Below are 20,311 nucleotides of genomic sequence, written 5' to 3'. Positions count from 1 at the left end.
TTGTAATATATCGTCCACCTAAGCAAAATAAGGAATTTATAACCGAGTTCTCAGACCTACTTGATGATCTAATATCAAAACATGACTGTCTGCTGATCTGTGGTGATTCTAATGTCCATGTCTGTTGTCTTTCTAACCAACTGGCGATTGAGTTCCAAAGCCTTTTGCCATCTTTCGGCCTGGTACAGTCAGTAAATGTTGCCACACACCAACACGGGCACACACTAGACCTTATTATCTCCCATGGACTCCCACTAGCCATCACAGAATTAGGTGGCATTTGTATATCATATCACCTCCCCATTATATTTGAATTCATAACCCCTTCCCCTGCAGCCAAATCTCACATTTCAGCCTCACGCCGCCACTTTATCACCTCCACTACAGCTGAAGAGTTTGCTGCTGCTTTCATGACCAGTAGTTTTAAAACCCATAATGAACTGTCCCTTCCCCCGTGTCTAGAGACATTTATTTCCTCCTTTCACTCCACATGCTCAGGAATCTTGAATAATATTGCTACATATCGGTCTATCTCTGCTAAACCTAAGCCTGACCCGTGGCTCAATGATGCCACTCGCAGCCTTAGGCGTCGCTGCAGACAAGCCGAACGCAAGTGGAAGAAAGATAGGCTACATGTTTCACTTGGCATTCTTAGGGACAGGCTTAATGACTACCAAAAAGCTATTAAAGAGGCCAAATGTCAATATTTGTCAACTGTCATTTCCACCAGCTGTAATCGCCCTCAGGTGTTATTTAATACTATACAATCTGTTACAAACCCATCCAATAACGTTCCCTATAAATACTATAAGTTACAATTTCCTTTATATCATTATATGTAACCTGTTGTATTTGGTTTAATCATTTCAAGTTTATGACCTGTGGTCACCTGTGGTCATTTTGTTATGAAAAACAAAAGAATACCAAGGATAAAACAATAGTAGGAGTTATTGCTTCAGTGTGCTTCCTGTCAAGCTTTTTTCGAGGGCTGAATTTAAAAAAATTCAAACATTTAGCAGTCAATGTAAAAGCTGCTAGGGTATTTATGTCAGGACAAAAATAGTGGACAACACAACAGCACTGATGTTCTGGGTGTGGCAAAAATGTAGTTAAACTCAAAGTGGCCAAGCCAAGAAAACAAGTTATATCGGTTTTGATCAAGGCAGGTTGAGTCAGGTTAGACAGCTAATCAAACTCTAAGTCCTTTGAGTTTGTCTTTGTGGTTTTCATCTTTTTCAACATTGAGAGTATAAACTGCATACAAAAAAACTATATCACATATAGTATAATTATATACAGTTATAAAGAGGAGTAGCAGTACCCCTGCATTTTGCTGCTCAGTGCTTACCTTGCTGTCCATCTGTTGTCTGACATGAGCAGGTACCTTGGTCAGGTAGTTTGGAGATTGGAGTCTGCCAAAGAGTTCATCGAGCTTTGCAACAAGCTTGTCTCTACGCTGAGAGAGCTGCAGCATCTGTTTGTCTATGTTCATTCCACTCTGAAAGAGAAAAATTAAAACTTGACCAACAATCATGGAAACTGAACAACAGAACTTTACAAATAAAGAAATACCAAACTGCAAGCCATTATCAACTTTGGGAAATTTTAGTTGATCTATTAACCTTTAGGAGAATACATTCATTTTTATGTGAAGGCTGTCACATGCCACCCTGTGAGACCTGTGGTCAACATAAGTCACATTATCTGGATCCACCCCTGATGACTCATATTGGTAAACTTGTGCTTCAGAGACACTTGAAGAGCTGCATTAGAAGATAGCTGATTGTTGTCGTATGAAAGAGATACTACATCAAAAGAGTTTTAATTGTACACAAGAAAAGCGTTTCCGTGGCTTTGCTGTGCCTTGCAGACATCAAAGAACACAGAGCATCTCTAATCTCCCTGTTCTGTGAGCCTTCTTCATTATTTGTTGTGTGGGGTGATGTTCGGGGTGGCTAGATTTCACGGGGTGGTAGTTCCGGCCATGGCCACCTCACGGCTCTGCTCTGTATGTTGACTTGTGGCATCTTCATCATCACTGTGTCGCTAGTGTTCATAGCCACGTTGGTGAGATTTCTTACGTGAATTCACTAGATTGATCTCATTTTGAAATATCTCTGTTACCTCTGGAGAGAAAGTCTGTCATTTTGTCAGCTGGCCATGGCCTAGATGAACTATCACCTCAGAACCGTCTTGTAATATTAATCACCAAGCCAGAGCTGAGAGTGTCAGCAGAGTTCTATCTCCTTCTACAACGCAGTGGTGTAGTCCAAGACTGATGCAGGCAGAATTTATCCAACAGAATACACAATATTTCCAGGGGACGGCCACCTCAACCGAGCATAAGCTTGCCTCAGTACAAACCCAGCGTCATCAGAGTTTGAGCTACACTTGTGTCCTTACAACATCACAGTTGGAAAATAGCCTGTCATAATTTAGGTTGATGTAAGGCCACTTAACCTTAAACCTCATTTTCTTGGTGATATCACATTCATTCTTTTCTTCAGAACATTTATTTATGCTTTTAAATATTTTCCTATCAAACACCTGACACACAGTTTATCCAAACACACACAATCACTCTTATGTTTCGTCTATTTTATGTTGTGTCTGCTTTTAGTAGGTAGTTAATAAGGGTGCATTTATATTACTCTGTTGTATTGGGTGTTTTACTCATTGTAGTAACTCAAATTCCCTGAAACTGGATCTATCAAATTCTTTAACATTCCCTCTTATAAATTAATTAACAGTATCATTAATTCATTCATTTGAATTACTATTATACTGACACATACTTGAACATGAAGGTGCAGCTGACATGTGTGGTCAACTACACCGATGAGGCTCCCTGTGGGTGGAGGAGTGGAATTGACAGAGAAGAGGGTGTCTGCTCCATCAGGACAGTAGATCTGGAGGCTAGAGATCCGGCTTAAAGTCCAAACAGCTGAGCCAAAGTGAAGGAGGATGTGGGCCTGGCTGGGTGAACACACTGCCCACACTGAAATCAACAATGTACAAGTGGCACAGGAAGAAATTCAGCAGTTCGGCTAATCAGTTTTCTTTCAGGCATCACAACACAAGGATTCACATCTCATCAACTTTGATCGTTAGGAAATAAAGTCTTTTTTTTTCTTTGTTTAAATGAGTCCACTTACTGACAGGTTTCTCTTTGGTTAGGCCACACTGAGCTCTTAGAGAGCGGGCCACACGGATCACTTCCTGGATAAGCAGGAAATCCTTTTCCTCCTCAGGAAAATGCCAGTGTGCCTGGCCCAGTGGAGAGGTTAAACAAAAAAGACATGATCCAGCATGAACAACAAAATATATCCAGAGGGACGTCAAGAAGTACCATGTCTACAAAAGCACAAAGAGTATGAACTGTCTGCCGAGTTCTCAGGAAACAGACTCGGAGTACTTTCAGTACCTCAACACCTTGTAGTATCAAACTGAAATTCCAGACACATGCTTACAGATGCTCACTTACTATATGCACCAAAGTATACTATACGTCATCAATAGGGTATGCCTCAAATGCAAAGTTTGTGGCTCATAAGTGCCTGGAGGATGATGACATAAAACTATGTAAAATATATCTTTTAAGTTTTTTTCTGTCCAAGAAGAGGAAACATGATGGAACTATGAATCAAACAATAAATAAATACACAAGTTAAAAGTAAATAAATAAAATCTCAGTCAGCACTTAGTTTCAGCTGCTCTGTCTTTTGTGACAGCTTGACTTCTTCGAGGACTTCCTTAGTGAAGTTTCTTGTTCAGCAGCTGACAGATGGGCTCTGCAGAACGGAGCATTTCTTTCAGTTTCCACCATAAATCTGAACTCAGACTGAGATCTGGACTGTTTGCTGGCCATGTCACTGAGCCGATGTGTCTTTGCTGAAGTAAAGTTTGAAGCCTCTTTGCTGTGTGCAGAGATGCATCATCATCCAGAAAAATGAGCTCAGCATCAGCAAACCTCCATTTGATTGAAGGACTGTGTCCAGCTGTACATCTCCTGTAGAGCTAATGGCTGCCATCTCCGCTGGTCCTTTACCTGACATCAGCTCCATATCTTCAGTGATGCAGGAAATGTGCTGGTTTTCTTCAGCCAGTCATCTTATGATCCAGGATCATCTTCTTGTTCAGAGCAGATTTGTGATTGATCTCTGAATATCACTTTCATCCAAGCATCCACAGTTTTTTATTTCTTTTCTTGTTCATTTTCTATTTTCAGACATTGATTTGCGTTTTCTGTCCCGACTCTTTGACGCCTTCCTTGGTCAAACCTGTCTGCTTTCCTTTTACAACCTTCCCATTTTGTTTGTTCTTACTCCACATTTCAGACAGCTGACAGGGAACATCCAACATCCTCTGCCACACTCTGAGCTGAATTGGCTTCTTGAAGGAGTTTTAGAATCCCTTCCATTGTTTCCACTGACAGCTCTCTTGTTGGGGCCATGCTTCCTGTCAGTCATTCAGGTGCAGCAGCTTGTTCGGCTCTGCAACAACTCCAACTGATGACTCATTTGCATATCACAGCAGAGGGTTCCAGGAACAACTCCCGGCTGGTTCTTTCTGGGTGGAGTTTCTCCCCGTGTATGTGTGGGTTCTCTCCGGGTTCTCCAGCTTCCTCCCACCATCCAAAAACATGCTGTTAGGTTAATTGGTGACGCTAAATTGACCCTCGGAGTGAGCGTGCATGGTTGTTTGTTTCGTTTGTCTCCGTGTGGCCCTCTGAAGGACTGGCGACCTGTCCAGGGTCGCCCAGTGACAGCTGGGATAGGCTCAAACTAATTTATGTGGATCATAATAATGTTATTCTTTTAAGTTACATTACAAATTTGTTGTTAAATAAGTTAGTTTTGTGTCTTAATTGTGATTTCCTTTTCTACAAAATAAAACAGCTGAATAAACAGCCTCCCAGAGCAGTGATTCATTACTTTTTGTCCAGAGGTGGTCATGAATCAGTCAATCCACAAAATGTTCTAATGATTGACATAAGGGGTCTGTCTTATCACAACTAAAGCACATCCACTGACTGGTGTTTGCCTCAGTGTAGAGGTATGATGTGTTCTACTTCATTACCAAAGAAAAACCATTTCCAACAATCCCTGTCACGAAGCATCTGTTGGAATCTGCTGGAACCACAGATAGCTATGAGACATCGTTTTAAAACTAGTAAGAGCCAGAAGATTTTTGTCCAGATATGTAAAAACTTGACAGTGTATTTGTTACAGAATCTGATAGTTGAAGTCTCACCAGTGTAGAGGATCGGGGGTATGACTGTAAGCACAGGCTGGTTTGAGCCACAGTGTCAGGTCTGAATGGCTGGAGTCGCTGCCACAGCTCCTCAGTGATGAAGGGCATGAAGGGGGAGAGCAGTGCCAAAGACAAAGACACACAGTGATAGAGGACAGTGCCAGCCACCTGCTGCGCATTCCCACTGTGCTTTGTGTCAGTGTGGACCACTGCCTCCTCATCCTGCTTCATCATGATGGGCTTTACATACTCCTTCAGGACACAACGAGAAACAGATGTTACATTTCCATGCAGACAATCTGGGAACCCACTGGCTACTGTCTTATAACTGAGCAACAGACAATCTTTTGCATTTGATGCACAATAGTTGTGAGCTATCACTTGGGCTTTCACCACCAAAGCCCACTCTAACATGACTGGTCAATAGTACTCTACAAAAAGAAACCAGAGAGCTTCCAGTAGCAACATCTTGTCCTGCAGACATTGACAAATTCATATGTGCATGAGTCTCCCTGTTGCCGTAAGTAAGCCATGTAGACAGCTCCTGAGCTGCAATGACAGGACAGTAAGTTTCTTGATGCCAATACAAAGGAAAGTGATATTGATCTTAATTCTAATCCCCTTTTTTTGCTGACATGTGTATTCAATCTGCCATGGAAAAGTTCTGCTCCTCACCATGTAGACGTCACACAGACTGTGGACCCAGAAGGAGTGCAGGGCAGATGTGACAGCATGCAGCTCATAAGCTTCAAAGGCCTGCTCACACTGTACGACTGTGCTGTAGAGTCTGGAGCAGATCCACCGCTCCATGCTGCTCACCGGAACTGTCTGGAAGACAAACAGACATTAATCCAATACAAAACAAATCGTGTCATTTTGAGTGAAGCATCAACTATAAAACAAGCTTTATCTGCATCTGTTATTCACATTAATTGTCTGTATCTGTACTTGAAGTGGGTGGGAGCTAAGCTGGAAGTGGGTCGGTTGTCTTGAGTTATTTTAAGCATGCAATTGATATGGGTTGATCAGAAATTGTTATATTTATTGCTGAATAGAAAACTTTTTGTGTATGTGTAGCTTAATTTGTAATATTTAAGCTAGTCAAACAGTTTTGCACAGCGAAGTCTTCTGTCTTTTTGTATTTTTTCTTGTTTGTGTCACAATAACATATTGCAACTTATTTTGCTGTTGGCAGCCCCTTTGTATCTACTGGGAACATCCATTGTGTTTGATGATGAAATTTAGGTGAAATTGTTCTGAGGTCTGTCTGTCACTATAAAGTTGTTTTTTTTTATCATGTGACTGCTGACAACATCATACAATATCTGGAGCACTTTTTTTTTTTGAGGAATGTAAACAGTTGTAAACGGTACAGTGGTAAATCTTTTGACCAAATCAACATCTGACTAGTACCGTCCATTCATGTCAAGTGTGTCAGCACCAATGATCACTGATGTGAACACAGTCCTCCTCCCCATCCCACTGGAATTCGGTGTTCTGTCAGTGTGAAATAGTGTCCACTCACTGAGTTGTGATAAAACCGGGTCTTTGCAGAGATCTAGATACAACAGTTGGTGATTTTGCACTGAAGCAGCTGAATTACAATCATACTCCATTCTCTTGCAACTGGACGTTGGTCTGAATTCTTCTTAACCTGGTCCTACTTTTAGAGGCACTCATGCTCAGAACATGAGCAGACCACCAGTTGTGTGCTTTCTCAGGTTAGATTGCAGTTATGATGCATTCTGTCCCAGTGGCACACAAGGCTTTCCTGTAGAGGCGGGCAGGCTTCAGGCCATGTTAGAAACTATACAAAATTCTATTACAAATATCTGATCTGAGTCAAGTTGACTTTTTTTTCCCCAATCGCAGTACAACCACACATATAACAACCACTTTACCTCTTCAAGTGTTCCCACTGCTTTTGTGTTTTCACCAAGAACTCCCAATGTGAATCTCAGGGTCTGCCACATTTTATTACAGAAGTGTCTGTAGCTCAGGACTTGAGAGATGCACAGACTAATGTCTTGTCCTGATAAAAAGACAAAAATGTGTTAATAACATTGTAGGAGACCATCACACCACAGTGTTTAACATATTCTTATATAAATGTACTGTATATACAGTATCCATCGCTTTTTTTCCTCTACAATCAAACACTGATGAGTAAATCAGGGGCAATCTGTGTGTTCAGCACATACGCTGGGGACTGAAGCACAAGCTGGCTGGTGGACGACCACTCTATCCGTACAGCCTTAGTGTTCACATGACTGGCGAAGTGCTATGTTTCCACTGCTCTATGCCATGTCACAGAAAGATGGAAGGCTCATCCTGCTCCAACACTGTTATGCCAACTGTAGCTCGTGAATCATATTCTATTGTTTCACAGATACCTTTATAGAAACTCCCCCATCGACACAACCTCCTGCAATGTTTTGATGGAAGGCTGTTGATGATCTGAATACCTGTAAAAACAGATGGCTGAAGTCTTCTGCAGCACCTCAGAATTAACTCTCTCAGTCTGATTAAGACTGCATCTTTTTCCTGAAAACTTTGCTTCACATTCATCCGCTCTGGAAAACCACTTTTTCATGCCAGATAATATGGACTGAGCTGGTAATATTGTCACATTCTATGTTTTGATTATTCTTGTTTTCAGTTTCTTTATCGTGTTTTCAGGTTTTTGTCTTGTTTGCAGGTCAGGTTTTTGCCCCTGTCACTTAGCTTCACTCAAGTCACCTGTTTTCTGTTCACAGCTGCACCTCCTCACGAATCACCTCCCCACAGTACTTAGTTTCCAGGTTCAGTCACAGTCAGGGCGAAATCCTCACATTTCCTTCCATGTTCACGCCACCAATGATAAGTCAGGTTCTGCCTCATAGCCATAGCCACAGTTAATTCATAGTCTTGTTATTCATTCATAGTCTTGTTTAATCACAGTCTCATTCATAGTCATAGTCTCGTTTGTCTTGTTATTTTTGCCACAGTTTAGTTTTTGGATATCCGGCTCAGGCGCGTTTTTTGTTTTTGCCTTTTGCCTTGCTTTTGGAATAAACCTTTTGATTTTGGAAGTCTGTATCTGGGTCCCCCCTTCTTTCGCAACCAAGTCCTGACAAATATGAGATGTGAGTCACTCACCCTGCATCTTGTAAGAACAAAGGGCGAATCTCAAAGCATCGGTCCCACACTGAGGGATTCCTTTGGGGAAGTCTTTTCTCTGTGGGGAAGCAGATTTAGCAGACAGATAAGGAAAAATCATGAATGTTGTCAGCCAGTTAGCCAGAGTGAAAAGGACAGGACCTGTGCTTCCATGGCAACCAGCTGCTCCCTGGGGTCAAGGTTTCCCTCCTTTACTTTCTCCTGAAGTCTCTATGATGACAGAAAACATGAGAGAGGAGTCAGACGTTCTTTTGAGTTCCCTGAGAAAATGAATTAAATATCTATTTCTGAGTATTAGTTATCCACATATTTGTGGCAACCACCATTTTAAGTAAAGTAAAACCGGAATACAGTCTCACTAAAGCGAGACTACGCTGCACAAGAATGATTATCAACTGATTTCTGACTCACCAAGCCCCTGTTTCTGACTCTTAGCCCACAGCCTATTATTTTCTTCATACTATAAATATCATCCATAGCTTATGGGTCATTGCTTTGCACAGACCGCACTTTACCATAGCCATTACTGTATCACGCTGCTATTTTCACTTCTGGTTAGATGCCAGAGTGTTTGTTTCTTTCAATGGCAATAAAGTTGAATCTAATATAATCTAATCTTTTGCCTCCATTTGAAGATATAATTCTCACAAACATCTTCAGCTGAAGTCACAGTTGTCTCCTCTTGTGGTCAAAAATCATGTCAAAAGTCCTTCCTTTACTCCTGTGTTAGAACACACAACTGGATGGGCAGTTAACCTGGGTGGTTAAAGGTTTCTGGAAGTGTCTGAGGCTGCTGTGAGCATCAGAATGGCTAAACTAACTTCATGCAAATACAGTTAAATTAAATAATTTCATTTACAATGTGCCTCTCGATCATAGCCTTAATTAATCAGATCTCACAGCAAATAAAAAACCTGACCCATGATATTTGATTTTCCCTCAAATGTTCATAACGAAATTCTAATATCTAACGATTTTCTTTTTTTTCTTTTTTTTTTTTACTTTTAACTGATACTCAGTTTTTACTTGGATATGACTAGGTTCATTCCTAAAATCAAAACTGTATGAAAACACAGAACAGGGCCAAGTCTCCTGGGCCAAGTCCATGTTCCACCTACCTGGAGAGACACTCCATGTATTACATCAAGTGGGTCGATGACATTTCCCAAAGATTTACTCATTTTCCTGCCATATTTATCTCGCACTAGAGAGTGAAACAGAACCTGAGAGCCACGAGAGAAACAGGAAGTAAAAAGAAAAAAACAACCAGATGGGCTGACATTGTAACTCACAGAGTTTGTGTACATTTAGTCTTGGGTAGCTTATTAATCCACCTGTTTAAAAGGTAGCTGTCCAGTCAACTCTGTCCCCAACATTACCATCCTCGCAACCCAGAAAAAGATAAGGTCATTGCCTGTCTCCAGAATGGAGTTGGGGTAGAAGCGCTTCAAGTCAGAGGTCTGTTGAAAGTGAAAGTCATGTGAGAGACGTGTGTTTAATGGAGGGCATTTTATTCCTGTTCAACTGCAGAATGTGCAGTACCTGTTCTGGCCAGCCAAGCATGGCGAACGGAAACAGTCCAGACGAGAACCATGTATCAAGGACATCTGGGTCTGGCACAGGAAAAAAAAACAACAGTGAATGAGATCAAATTTTAGCTTAATTGAATAAAGCTTTTATGTTCATGCAGGTGGCCACAGGCTCTACTGCTCGGCAAAGTCTGCAATCTACAGTCTGCAAATATAACAAGGAGAGTATACTGTGGCCTGAGGAAAACATAAGAGGTCCTTGTGCTCGCAAATAAGACAGACACTGCATGAAGAAATTGAACCTGACAACAACAGTTGCTCGGAAATGGAGGAGCCGCAGGAAGCTAATGATTTTGCTATCCTGCAAACAATCCTCCAAGAGCTAAGGGAGTTTAGCTGTGAAAACAATGCGGAACTCCAGGCAATTAAGAATGAAATGACAAAGACAACCACAAGAGTAGACCAGGCAGAAAAGGTCATTTGGAGTGTTGGAAGAAACCACGTCTGAACTACTCATAATACAAATTAAGATAGAGGAAAGGCTAACGGACCAGGAAGGGAGGTCAAGGCGGGACAACATTAAGATCCATAGTATAATGGAAGGGGCTGAAGACAGCTTCCCCTCTGTAGCACCTTTTGTGGAAAACGCACTGAGAGAGAAGTTGGAAATTCCTCAAGGCACAGACCTAAATATAGAGAGAGCGCATTGGCCGGTAGCTACAAAGCCTGCAGGAGATGCTCTCCCAAGATCCACTGTGGTGAAATTTGCCAGTTTTAAAGTGAAAGGAGATGTTTAAAAACTGGCCCGGCAAAAAAGAGGATATACATATTGGGAAAGAAAGGTACTTGTGGAACATGACCATGGTCCGGAGGTCCTCAAAAAGCGTTGGGAATACACAGACACAAAAAGGGAACTAAGAGAGACAAAAAAAAAAACATTTTCAAACTCTGTTCCCGGTGAGATTGAGGGTTTTCTATTAAGGAGAGATGTGCCTGTATAGTTCAGCAGAGGAAGCAACCAAAGACATGGAAAGAAAAGGTCTCCCTGTACCGCTGTTTAAACTCCCCATGGCCATGGCAGAGAAAATCAAGGCGCAGATGTGGAACACGCAACGAGCTCCAAAGCCCACAGGCCAGCTGGAAAAGACATGGTGGCAGGGATACAAGGAGTAGTTGGATGCTTTTAGGGGGGAGTGATTGACTATCATTGAGCCATCATCCAGTAATGTAACAATGAGGCGAGGTGTGTCTACAACATGAGCATAAAGATCTACACTGAAAATATGAGATTACGACAGACTGTGGCAGATAAACATGATACAACAGTTATCCTTAAAGACTGGCAGCGATGCAAGGTCACCGAACAGTGTCAGTCATTGTCAGAATATTGGAACTTATCAGACCTTGTTGTATCGATGATACTGTAAGGAGAATGAAACTGAAGTATTTACATTGGATTGGGATCTGTTTAAAAGATATAGGGCGCATTACCGGGGTTAGAGAAGCCCTCAAAAACTGGTACAGTTTGGGGAATTTCCCTCAGAGTCAAGATACCATCTTGGCTCCGCTAAGGTCTTGAGAGACACCTCAACTCAGGAAGACAATTTGGCATCTAAATGTTCTATAGTTCAGTATATTGTGTTTGTCATATTTTTTTAAATTCCAGAGTAGTGAGGGGAGAGATACTTTAGAATATGTCGCTTACCATTATACAATGGAGAAACAAACTTTACTTAAATTACTATCCTATAATGTGAAAGGGATTCTTAACCCAATAAAGAGAACAAAATTTTGGGGATGGTGACAAAAGCAGGGGCACTTTTTTAGCAGGAAACTCCCCTAACACAATTAGAGCATGCTTCTGGTAAATTGTCTTCTATCATTCCTCTGTGGAAAGGTACACTGACACCACAGCTGAGGACAGAAAGTCTGCTTCTGCCCCTGGGCCATAAAGACTGCTGATAATCACTGGCATGGCCCCCCATATACACACATGTATGTATGTGTATTCATGTACATATGCGTGTGTGCACATAGTAAGTGTACATATGAATACACGTCTGTATAATTTGTATAATCCTTTTATACCTTGCCTTTCTATTTTATTTCCTTTTTTTGTTTGTACCCTGGTGTGCAATGACAATAAAGTCTATTCTATTCTGCTCTATTCTAAACTGGGTAGACAGGAGTTCAAGCTGGTTTCCTCAACATCATACAAAATCAGGGGTAGTGACCCTGATTTCAAACAGAGTTGTTTTTGAAAAACTCTCAGAATTTAATGATAAGGAAGGGAGATTTAGTATGGTTATTGGTAGAGTGGAAGGAGTGGATATCACCCTGTTAAATGCTTATGAACCTACTTATGAACTAAATAGAGCTTTTACAAAAGAGAGGCAGATGGCCACCCTTCCTGGTTCTGGTTCTGCCAGAGGTTTCTTGCTGGTTCTGGTTCTGCCAGAGGTTTCTTCCTGTTAAAGGGGAGTCGTTCCTTTCCACAGTCCCTCAGGCTCAGGACGGGAGATTGGACTGAAGACAAGTTTCGGTGCAATCTGTTGGTTTCCTTAGCTTGGATATTGTTTTTGAATTGGCTCTGTCTGTTTGAATTGGACTAATTTTAAATTCAATTGATTGGATTACGATTACATTGAACTGGACTGTATCATTGAAGCACCTTGAGTTGACTTTTGTTGTGATTTGGTGCTATATAAATAAAACTGAGTTGAATTGATTTGATTTGAATAAAAACATATTTGATGAATGATAACTAAAGCCCATAGTCTTGTGATATGTGGTGGTGATTTCAATCTCAGACTAAATCCTCACTTGGATGCATCAGGTACCCTATTCATCAAAATAATGCTTTGAGTGAAACATCTTGGTCATTTTTAAGGGAAGTGGAAGTCTGTGACGTGTGGAGGGACTCAATCCTAGAGTTAAGGATCATTCATTTCTCTCAGCGCTTCACTCTTCATATTCCAGGATAGGTTACTTTTTCATGTTTAATAAAGACATTGGAAGAATTGGACCACGTAAAATGGGGTGATGGCTCTCTCCAAAAACATTCCAGTCTACATGGATCTAGATATTCAAAATTGCCAAAACAATGATTTTTCTTAAAGGCTGAATTCAAATGTACTGAAAGGGCAAATGAGCAAAGGGCTGAACTAGAGGCAGATATTCAGAAATATATGGAAGAAAATGACAATAGGGAAGTATCTCCGTTAATGATGTGGGATACCTGTAAGGCAATAATGAGGGGAAAGATTGTGCTAAAACGGCACTTCAGAAGAGGATGAGACAAGAAAAATCAAACACACTGGAATCAAAATTAAAGAAATAAGAAAGCGAGAATCAAAACAATATTCACTTTAGAAATATTCAGAATATTAAAGAACTAAGAAGCCAGATTAATGACTTACGTTATGGAAATTCAGAAAAAAATTTTTTAAACATAATTATTATGAAACTGGCAACAAATCAGTAAAACTTCTAGCGTATAAAGTAAGGACACATCAAACGGAGAGAATAATATATAAAATCAGAGACCTGGTATCTAAAGAGATAAAATCCAAAACTCAAGAAATACATAGATGTTTTGAAAATGACTACAGATTACTATACTCTCAAAGGAAACAAAGGAGATTCAGCTTTTTTAAATACACTAAATCTACCCCAAATTTCAAATTTGCAAAATAAAACACTATTGGCAGACACACAACCGGAGAAACTAGAAATAGCAATCATTAAACTCAAAGCTAATAAATCTCCAGGGACAGATGGATATACGGCTGAGTTCAAACAACAATTATCTCCTCTTCTCTTGAGAACATTTAACCATGTCCTCCATACTGTGATCCCTTAATTGCAACAATAAAATCAGACCTATTAAGGTGACATACAGTAAGCTACCCTTTCTAGGTATAAATCAAAGAGTGGAAGCTGTTAAAATTGACATTCTCCCATGTCTTCTTTATCTTTTCCAGACAATCCCTGCTGAACCTCCCAAAGACTTTTTTTAAGGACCAGGAGAGATAGGAGACCAAGAATTAGATATAACACTCTGCAGTTGGCTGAAGAGAAAGGTGGTCTTTCCCTGTCAAATCTCAAAAATGATTTCAAGGCCGCTCATATTGAAATAGTAGTAGATATTTGCAATCCGTCCTACACAGCACAACAGAAGGAGAAAGAATGCCAAATATCAAGTGATATTCCACGACAGGCATTATAGGATGTAGTACTCTGACCAAACAACTGAAGGCAGCTAATCCATGGACAGAGACCCCTTTAAAAATGGCAGTGGGGTGCTTATGACTTAGACGTTGTTCCCAATAAATCAGACATGAAATGGAAAGATTTAGGGTTGGTGAAATATTCTGACTTTTATGAAGAGGTGACTTTAAAAACTTTTGAGGAATTAAAACAGCAAGGTTTAACAAACCGTGATCTTTTTAGATTTCTACAATTGAGACGCCACATAAATGTTGTTTAACACAGAAGACTTGGACAAGGTTGGGTCAGGTGTTCTGGGGCTCTTTTTAATGGCATATAAATCAACCCCAGGGGTTAGATACATCTCTTTTTAAATCTCTCCTTAAAACTCACCTCTTCTCATTGGCCTTTGACCCAGTTTGAGAGTTGATTTTACTATTCATATTTACCGTATTTTTCAGAACATAAGGCGCACTTAAAATCCTTGAATTTTCTCAAAAATCGACAGTGCGCTTTAATATGCGGTGCGTCTAATGTATGAATTCATTCTGGTTGTGCTCTCTGACCTAGAACCGATTTTATGTGGTACACAGCGCTCAAAAATCTGTCAGAATGTTTTAGCGCGGCCTTGCTAAGCTACGAAGCTGCACTGCGTGATGGTTTGAGCATCACGGCCACCGTAGTCACGAGCCTCGCGGAGTAATACGATCTGTGCTTCAACATTAAGGTGTGTGCATTCATTCATTCATTTTCTATAACGCTGCCCCAAAAATGGCTCCTGTTCAGAGACAAGCTTAGGATGCAGATTTCAAACTCAACACTATCAATTGTGCAGTGCAACAAGTGAGCTGAATAAAGTTTGACTTATCTGAGTTTTGTTTTATTTAATGCGCCTTATAACCCGGTGCGCTTTATGCATGAAAATAGACCCGTTAGCAGTCAATCATTGATATTGCGGCTTATAACCCCGTGCGTTTTATAGTCAGAAAAATACGGTATTCTGATCTTTTTTTGCTCTTATATTGAATTGTTTTATTGTATTTATATTCTCTTGATGTCTTTTAATGTTTTATGTATTCTTAGTGTTCAATACCTGCAGTTTTTAAAGTGCTTCATAAATAAAGTTGGCTTCGCTTGGCTAAACTACATAATGGAATACAGGACTTGAAGAGAAAAAATACATCATATATAAAGGAGAAATGGGAAAAGGTCTTTTAGTCTCGCTCATTAATTCAGCAGTTTTGGGTTGGAGTATGGACAATAAGGGGAAGGTAACATTTTCCAACTCTTTTGACGATATTTGGGCCTAAAGGGGAACTCCGGTATTTTTAAACCTGGACCTTATTTCTGGCATGAAATACGTTCATCTACTCACCTTGAACAGTTTGGTGAAAGTCGGCGGAAGCGTCACGTTTTCAGTTATGTTTTGTCTTGTTTTCAGGTCTTGGCTCATTCTTGTCATGTTTTTCCCCTGTCACGTTAAGTTTCACTCAGCTGTTTCTGCTCCACAGCTGCACGTCATCACTAATCACCTCCCCACAGTACTTAGTTTCCAGGTTCAGTCATGTCTTTGCAGATTCCTCACCTTACCTTTCAAGCCACGTTTTTCCACAGTCTTGTCAGGTCAGGTTTTTTGCCTCTTGTTTATTCATAGTCTTGTCTTGTTTATTGATTCCTTGTCTTATTTATTTATTCTTAGCCCAGTCTTGTTTTCCCACAGTTAAGATTTTTGACAACCGGCTCAGCCGCATCTTTTGATCTTGCCTTGCTTTTTTGTTTGTTAATAAATCCAAGTTTACTTTGAAAGTTCTGCGTCTGGGTCCTCTCTTCCCGCAACGTTTTGTGCAACATGGCAGGATATTTATCAGATTTTGACAACGTGAACGACGACTTTGAGTAAGATGGACGTTCTTACCGGAGTGAATGAGCTGTGCTGCAGGGGGCGTGTGGATGAAGTGGTCCCAGTAGAGTGCCTGTGTAGAAATCCCTCCGTTAGCTCTCCTATAGCTGCAGGTAGCCACATAACAGCAGCTATGAGCTAACAGAGCTATGAGCTAACAGAGCTATAGCACACGTTCATTCATTCATTCTTCTTAAAGTATTGGTGAAATAAAGACAGATAATGCCTTATTTAGAGGCTGCATCGTCTAAGCCCCGTTCTCTCCGTTATATGGATCTCCAGTTATCTAAATATCTTCAGAAGGACGCCGACTTTCACCAAACTGTTCTCGGTGAGTAGATGAACGTATTTCATGCCAGAAATAAGGTTTAAAAACACCGGAGTTCCCCTTTAAGGCCACAGACAGGGATTGCCACTAAATATTTGTTCAATGTATAACTGATAGCCAGTGAGAAAACACTTCCAAGGAAATGACCACGGACTATCCTACAATGAAGACTGGATTAATGTGATGCATGACACTTATGTGATGGAAAAATTTACATTTATTTTGAGGCAGGATGTTGATAAGTTTGCAAATTAATGGGGGGTCCTTGGACTACATACATGTCATCTTTCAGATCCAGTTTCACATAATCACTGTTTTCAACAATGATACCCCCCTCTAATTTCTGAGCTACTCACTGTTCAGTTTCTGTCAGTTTTGTTACACATGAATGAGGCAGCATCTGCAGTGATGTAGTCATGAATACGAGTGGCCAAAATAAGCTTCCTCTAAAGGGTGGCTGGACTCACCCTTCGGGCCAGGGTGAGGAGCTCAGTTATGAGGGAGGAACTCAGATAAGTTGCTGGCCTCTGAATCAAAAAGAAGAAGCTGAGGTCGATCTGGTCAGCATGCCTTATGAACACCTCCCAGGAGAGGTGTTTTTGACATGCCCTACCAGGGGGAGGCCTTGGGGCAAACCTAGGACTCACTGGAGAGAGTATCTATCTTGGATCACTTGGAAACATCTAGTTGTCCCCCAGGAAGAGCTGGGGGGTGTGTGGCTGAGGTTAGGGAGGTCTGGGGATGTCTGCTCAGACTGTTCCTCTGACAATCAGCAGAAAATGGACGGGTGGATAGTAACATACTCCCATAACCCCCATAAAGGTTTTACTGACATTCAGTACACTGTGCAAAGTGTTTCGCCTCTAAAAGGTAAACAACGATGCTCCTAAAAGATACCTTTTATACAGTACCATAATCCTGGGTATGCTTATATACAGTTTCTCTGTTGTTTCAAGCATCATGGAGAGCGTCTTTAAAATACTTTCACTATGGATTTAGGCAGCCTCACTGCCCTCTCTTCATGTGACCTTTGACTGACTTAGTGATGTTATAATCAAAGCTCTGTGGGGGCAATTCCATCTGATGAGGGACTTATGGGATGAAGATGTTTTTTGTATTACTTGACTTACATACTTGGGCTTGCTGTCCTACAGCAGAATGAGTTTGGAGCCAATCATGGTACTGTATGATGGACAAGCATCTAAACATCTATAGTGCTAAAACACAGTACTGTAGAATGCCAATAAAAATGACTGTACAAATGTTTAGTTCAGCCTCTGGTAAACATAGTTGTTTGACAATAGTAACAGCTAAAGTAGAAGTAGCAATAGTTCTCAGATGGAGCAAATGTACAGTAAAATCATTTGGATACAACTGGATGAAAGACACCAATTGTAAATGCTATGGATAATGTAGATTTGACACAGAGAAGAAAAGTCAAAGGTTGGGGGGGGGAGTTACCTTGTGTCAAAGTGATGTCTTCTGGCTTCACTCCATATTTGACAGCAGCTCTTTGTCGGGCCTCGTCCTCACTTTGCCCCCAGATCCACTGGTCCTACCACAACCCACACACACAGAAATATACAGTCTGGAACAGACTGGCACATGTATACAATGTGTGCTCGTGTCAACTTGTTACTCCCATAATAACTTAACAATTAAGCTTTTACAGAACCACTTTTCATTTTTTGTTCAAGGTTGCATTGCATGAAAGGGTCTGAATAAGCCTCCCAATCAAACACAGGGTTAACACACACATCCACCATTCAAAGTAGTATTCTGTTTCAAATAAACGTGCAGAGACCAACCTCTAGTTTGGCTGGAGAATTAAGAAGCTCTACTCGGTAAGCAGGGATCTGATGACCCCACCAAAGCTGCCTGGATATGCACCAATCACTGCGAAGCAAACAGCGACGTTGTTGACACACAATGAGTTGAAACAACGGCTCATTCATCATCTCAGTGGGGTTACTTCATGTCACATCAGGAACATCAGCGCACACAAGCAATGTGCCTCGTGACACCACACTTCCAATATAGCCTGAATTTCATCCAACTCAAAGGTCAGGACAGTCTACCTGATGTTGGACAGCCAGTTCTTCCACATCTTGGTGTAGTGGTGAGGAATTATTTCCAGCTGTCCATCCTCGACAGCCTGGGAGAGAAGGGAAGTCACTTTTGGGTGTTATTATATGACTGAGTATGTCATCTCTGTGACTTCATGAAGGAATCTGTCATGGTTACTAAAAAGCATGTCACAAAACAAGGCTGACTGAAATAAAAACTAATTCTTACCCGTATAGCTTTTTTAGCCATTCCATCACAGTGAACAAACCACTGCTTTTTCAGAAGAGGTTCTATGATGTCACCTGAGCGGCTGACACAGGGAGACGAGAGGGAACAGATACAGAGAGAGGAGAGAAGACACAAACAAATGAGAACAGCCGTTTTGTTTCAGAAATACAAAGCTCACTGTGACCCTGCTCCAAATGCAGAACGTGTCACCCCACATGCACAGAGCCAGATTCATGATATGTAGTCAGTGAGGTAGGTTTGGAATGCAAACTAAGCAAACAGACAGCTATGTTCAGCACGTTGCTGTAAAAGAGCAAGTGAAGGGGGAGGCTGATAAGGCCTGGATTTGCTGTTTGTGAGAGCACGTTGGAATATCTAAGCCATTGTATATTTCCCTGTCTCCTGGAACGTGGGATCGATGTGCATAAATTTAAAACAATACCGCAGTCAAGTATTGGCTCAAGCAGTATTCTACATCTCACATATCAGAAAGGGCCTGTATTTTTTACATAGTCTGTCTAACCTTTTAATCATCAAAAAGATTAAATATCCTGTGCGTCAAGTATACATAAACTGCATTTTTCAAAGTGACACAACTCTGACCTTAAGATAATATTTGAACATTTTAATGATCTTACTGCTTGTGCTAATGATTGTGCTGCACTGGAGCCTTTGTCTATGCAAAGTCTACCAAGTTACAATTACAGTTGCTTACCACCAAAAAGTCAATGATTTTAAAATGATTAGTATGATATTTCACGTTACTGGAGACAACAAGAGACTACATCATACCCAAATTTAAAATGATTAGTACAGTAGCAAACATTCCAAGTCAAGGCATAACATTTTCCCACAAGAAGACAATCTGCAACCAAAGTCTCCAAAGATGTACCTGTTGCAACTAATTACGCTAAGTTAACTTAGCCTTAGAGAGGCAGAGTCTTATAGAAGTTCAGCAATCTGCAAAAGATTCAGAGAATTTGGACACATGTCCACATGATGTCCGTGACCTTTGGACCTTCAGGCAGCACTGCTTCAAAAAGATGATACTGTTCTGTGGTCAGATAAATCCACCTGGAAAATCATGGACGCTGCATTCTCCAGACTAAATAACAAAAGAGGAGAGGGACCGTCCAGCTTGTTATCAGCTCTCAGTTCAAAACCTGCATCTCTGATGGTATGGGGGGGGGGCTCTGGAACATCTGGAAAGGCTCCATCAAAGCTGAAAGGTATGAACAGGTTTTAGAGCAACATCTGCTCCCTTCTTCAGGGAAGGCCTTGCATATCTCAGCAGGACAGAGTCAAACCACATCCTGCATCGACTCCAGCAGCACGGCTTCATAGTAGAAGAGTCCAGCTGCTGCACTGACCTGCTGCAGTCCAGACCTGAAACCATTTCAAATATAACAGAGAAGACCAAGGACTCCTCTATCAGACAGGAAGGGGACAACATTCCTCTCCCAAAGGTCCAGCAGCTGCTCTCCTCAGTTCCAGATGTTTACAGATGTTGTTCAAAGAAGAGGGGAAACATGGAGTTGTCCCAACCTTTTTCAGATGTGTTACTGTCATCAGATTCAAGATGAGCTGATCATTTTCACAAAATAGTAAAATGTCCAACTTTCAACATGTGAAACATTC

At 41.0% G+C, this 20,311-nt stretch overlaps 1 protein-coding gene across 4 annotated transcripts in view; it reads right to left on the bottom strand.

Moving 5' to 3' along the window:
* The window catches only part of vars2 (valyl-tRNA synthetase 2, mitochondrial), a 69,006-nt gene that overhangs the window by 10,056 nt on the left and 38,639 nt on the right, over positions 1-20,311 (bottom strand). For all 4 annotated transcript variants that reach the window (XR_011908399.1, XM_072370802.1, XM_072370803.1 and 1 more), the window contains 15 exons: positions 18,674-18,755; positions 18,457-18,533; positions 18,187-18,274; positions 17,840-17,933; positions 9,955-10,025; positions 9,747-9,872; positions 9,531-9,635; positions 8,554-8,622; positions 8,392-8,470; positions 7,155-7,285; positions 5,929-6,081; positions 5,254-5,505; positions 3,156-3,267; positions 2,796-2,998; positions 1,349-1,498 (listed from right to left, as the gene is read on the bottom strand). Coding sequence is in view for 3 of the 4 variants with exons in the window: in XM_072370802.1 (XP_072226903.1) it covers positions 1,349-1,498; positions 2,796-2,998; positions 3,156-3,267; positions 5,254-5,505; positions 5,929-6,081; positions 7,155-7,285; positions 8,392-8,470; positions 8,554-8,622; positions 9,531-9,635; positions 9,747-9,872; positions 9,955-10,025; positions 17,840-17,933; positions 18,187-18,274; positions 18,457-18,533; positions 18,674-18,755 (1,792 nt within the window). In the remaining variant the exon portion in view is untranslated. The remainder of the gene's footprint in view (positions 1-1,348; positions 1,499-2,795; positions 2,999-3,155; positions 3,268-5,253; positions 5,506-5,928; positions 6,082-7,154; positions 7,286-8,391; positions 8,471-8,553; positions 8,623-9,530; positions 9,636-9,746; positions 9,873-9,954; positions 10,026-17,839; positions 17,934-18,186; positions 18,275-18,456; positions 18,534-18,673; positions 18,756-20,311) is intronic.

This window comes from Leuresthes tenuis, unplaced genomic scaffold, assembly GCF_036924035.1.
Source record: "Leuresthes tenuis unplaced genomic scaffold, fLeuTen1.0.hap1 SCAF_18, whole genome shotgun sequence".
NCBI lineage: Eukaryota > Metazoa > Chordata > Actinopteri > Atheriniformes > Atherinopsidae > Leuresthes > Leuresthes tenuis.
Note: the sequence above shows the minus strand (reverse complement) of the source record. Positions and strands in the feature narration are given on the sequence as shown.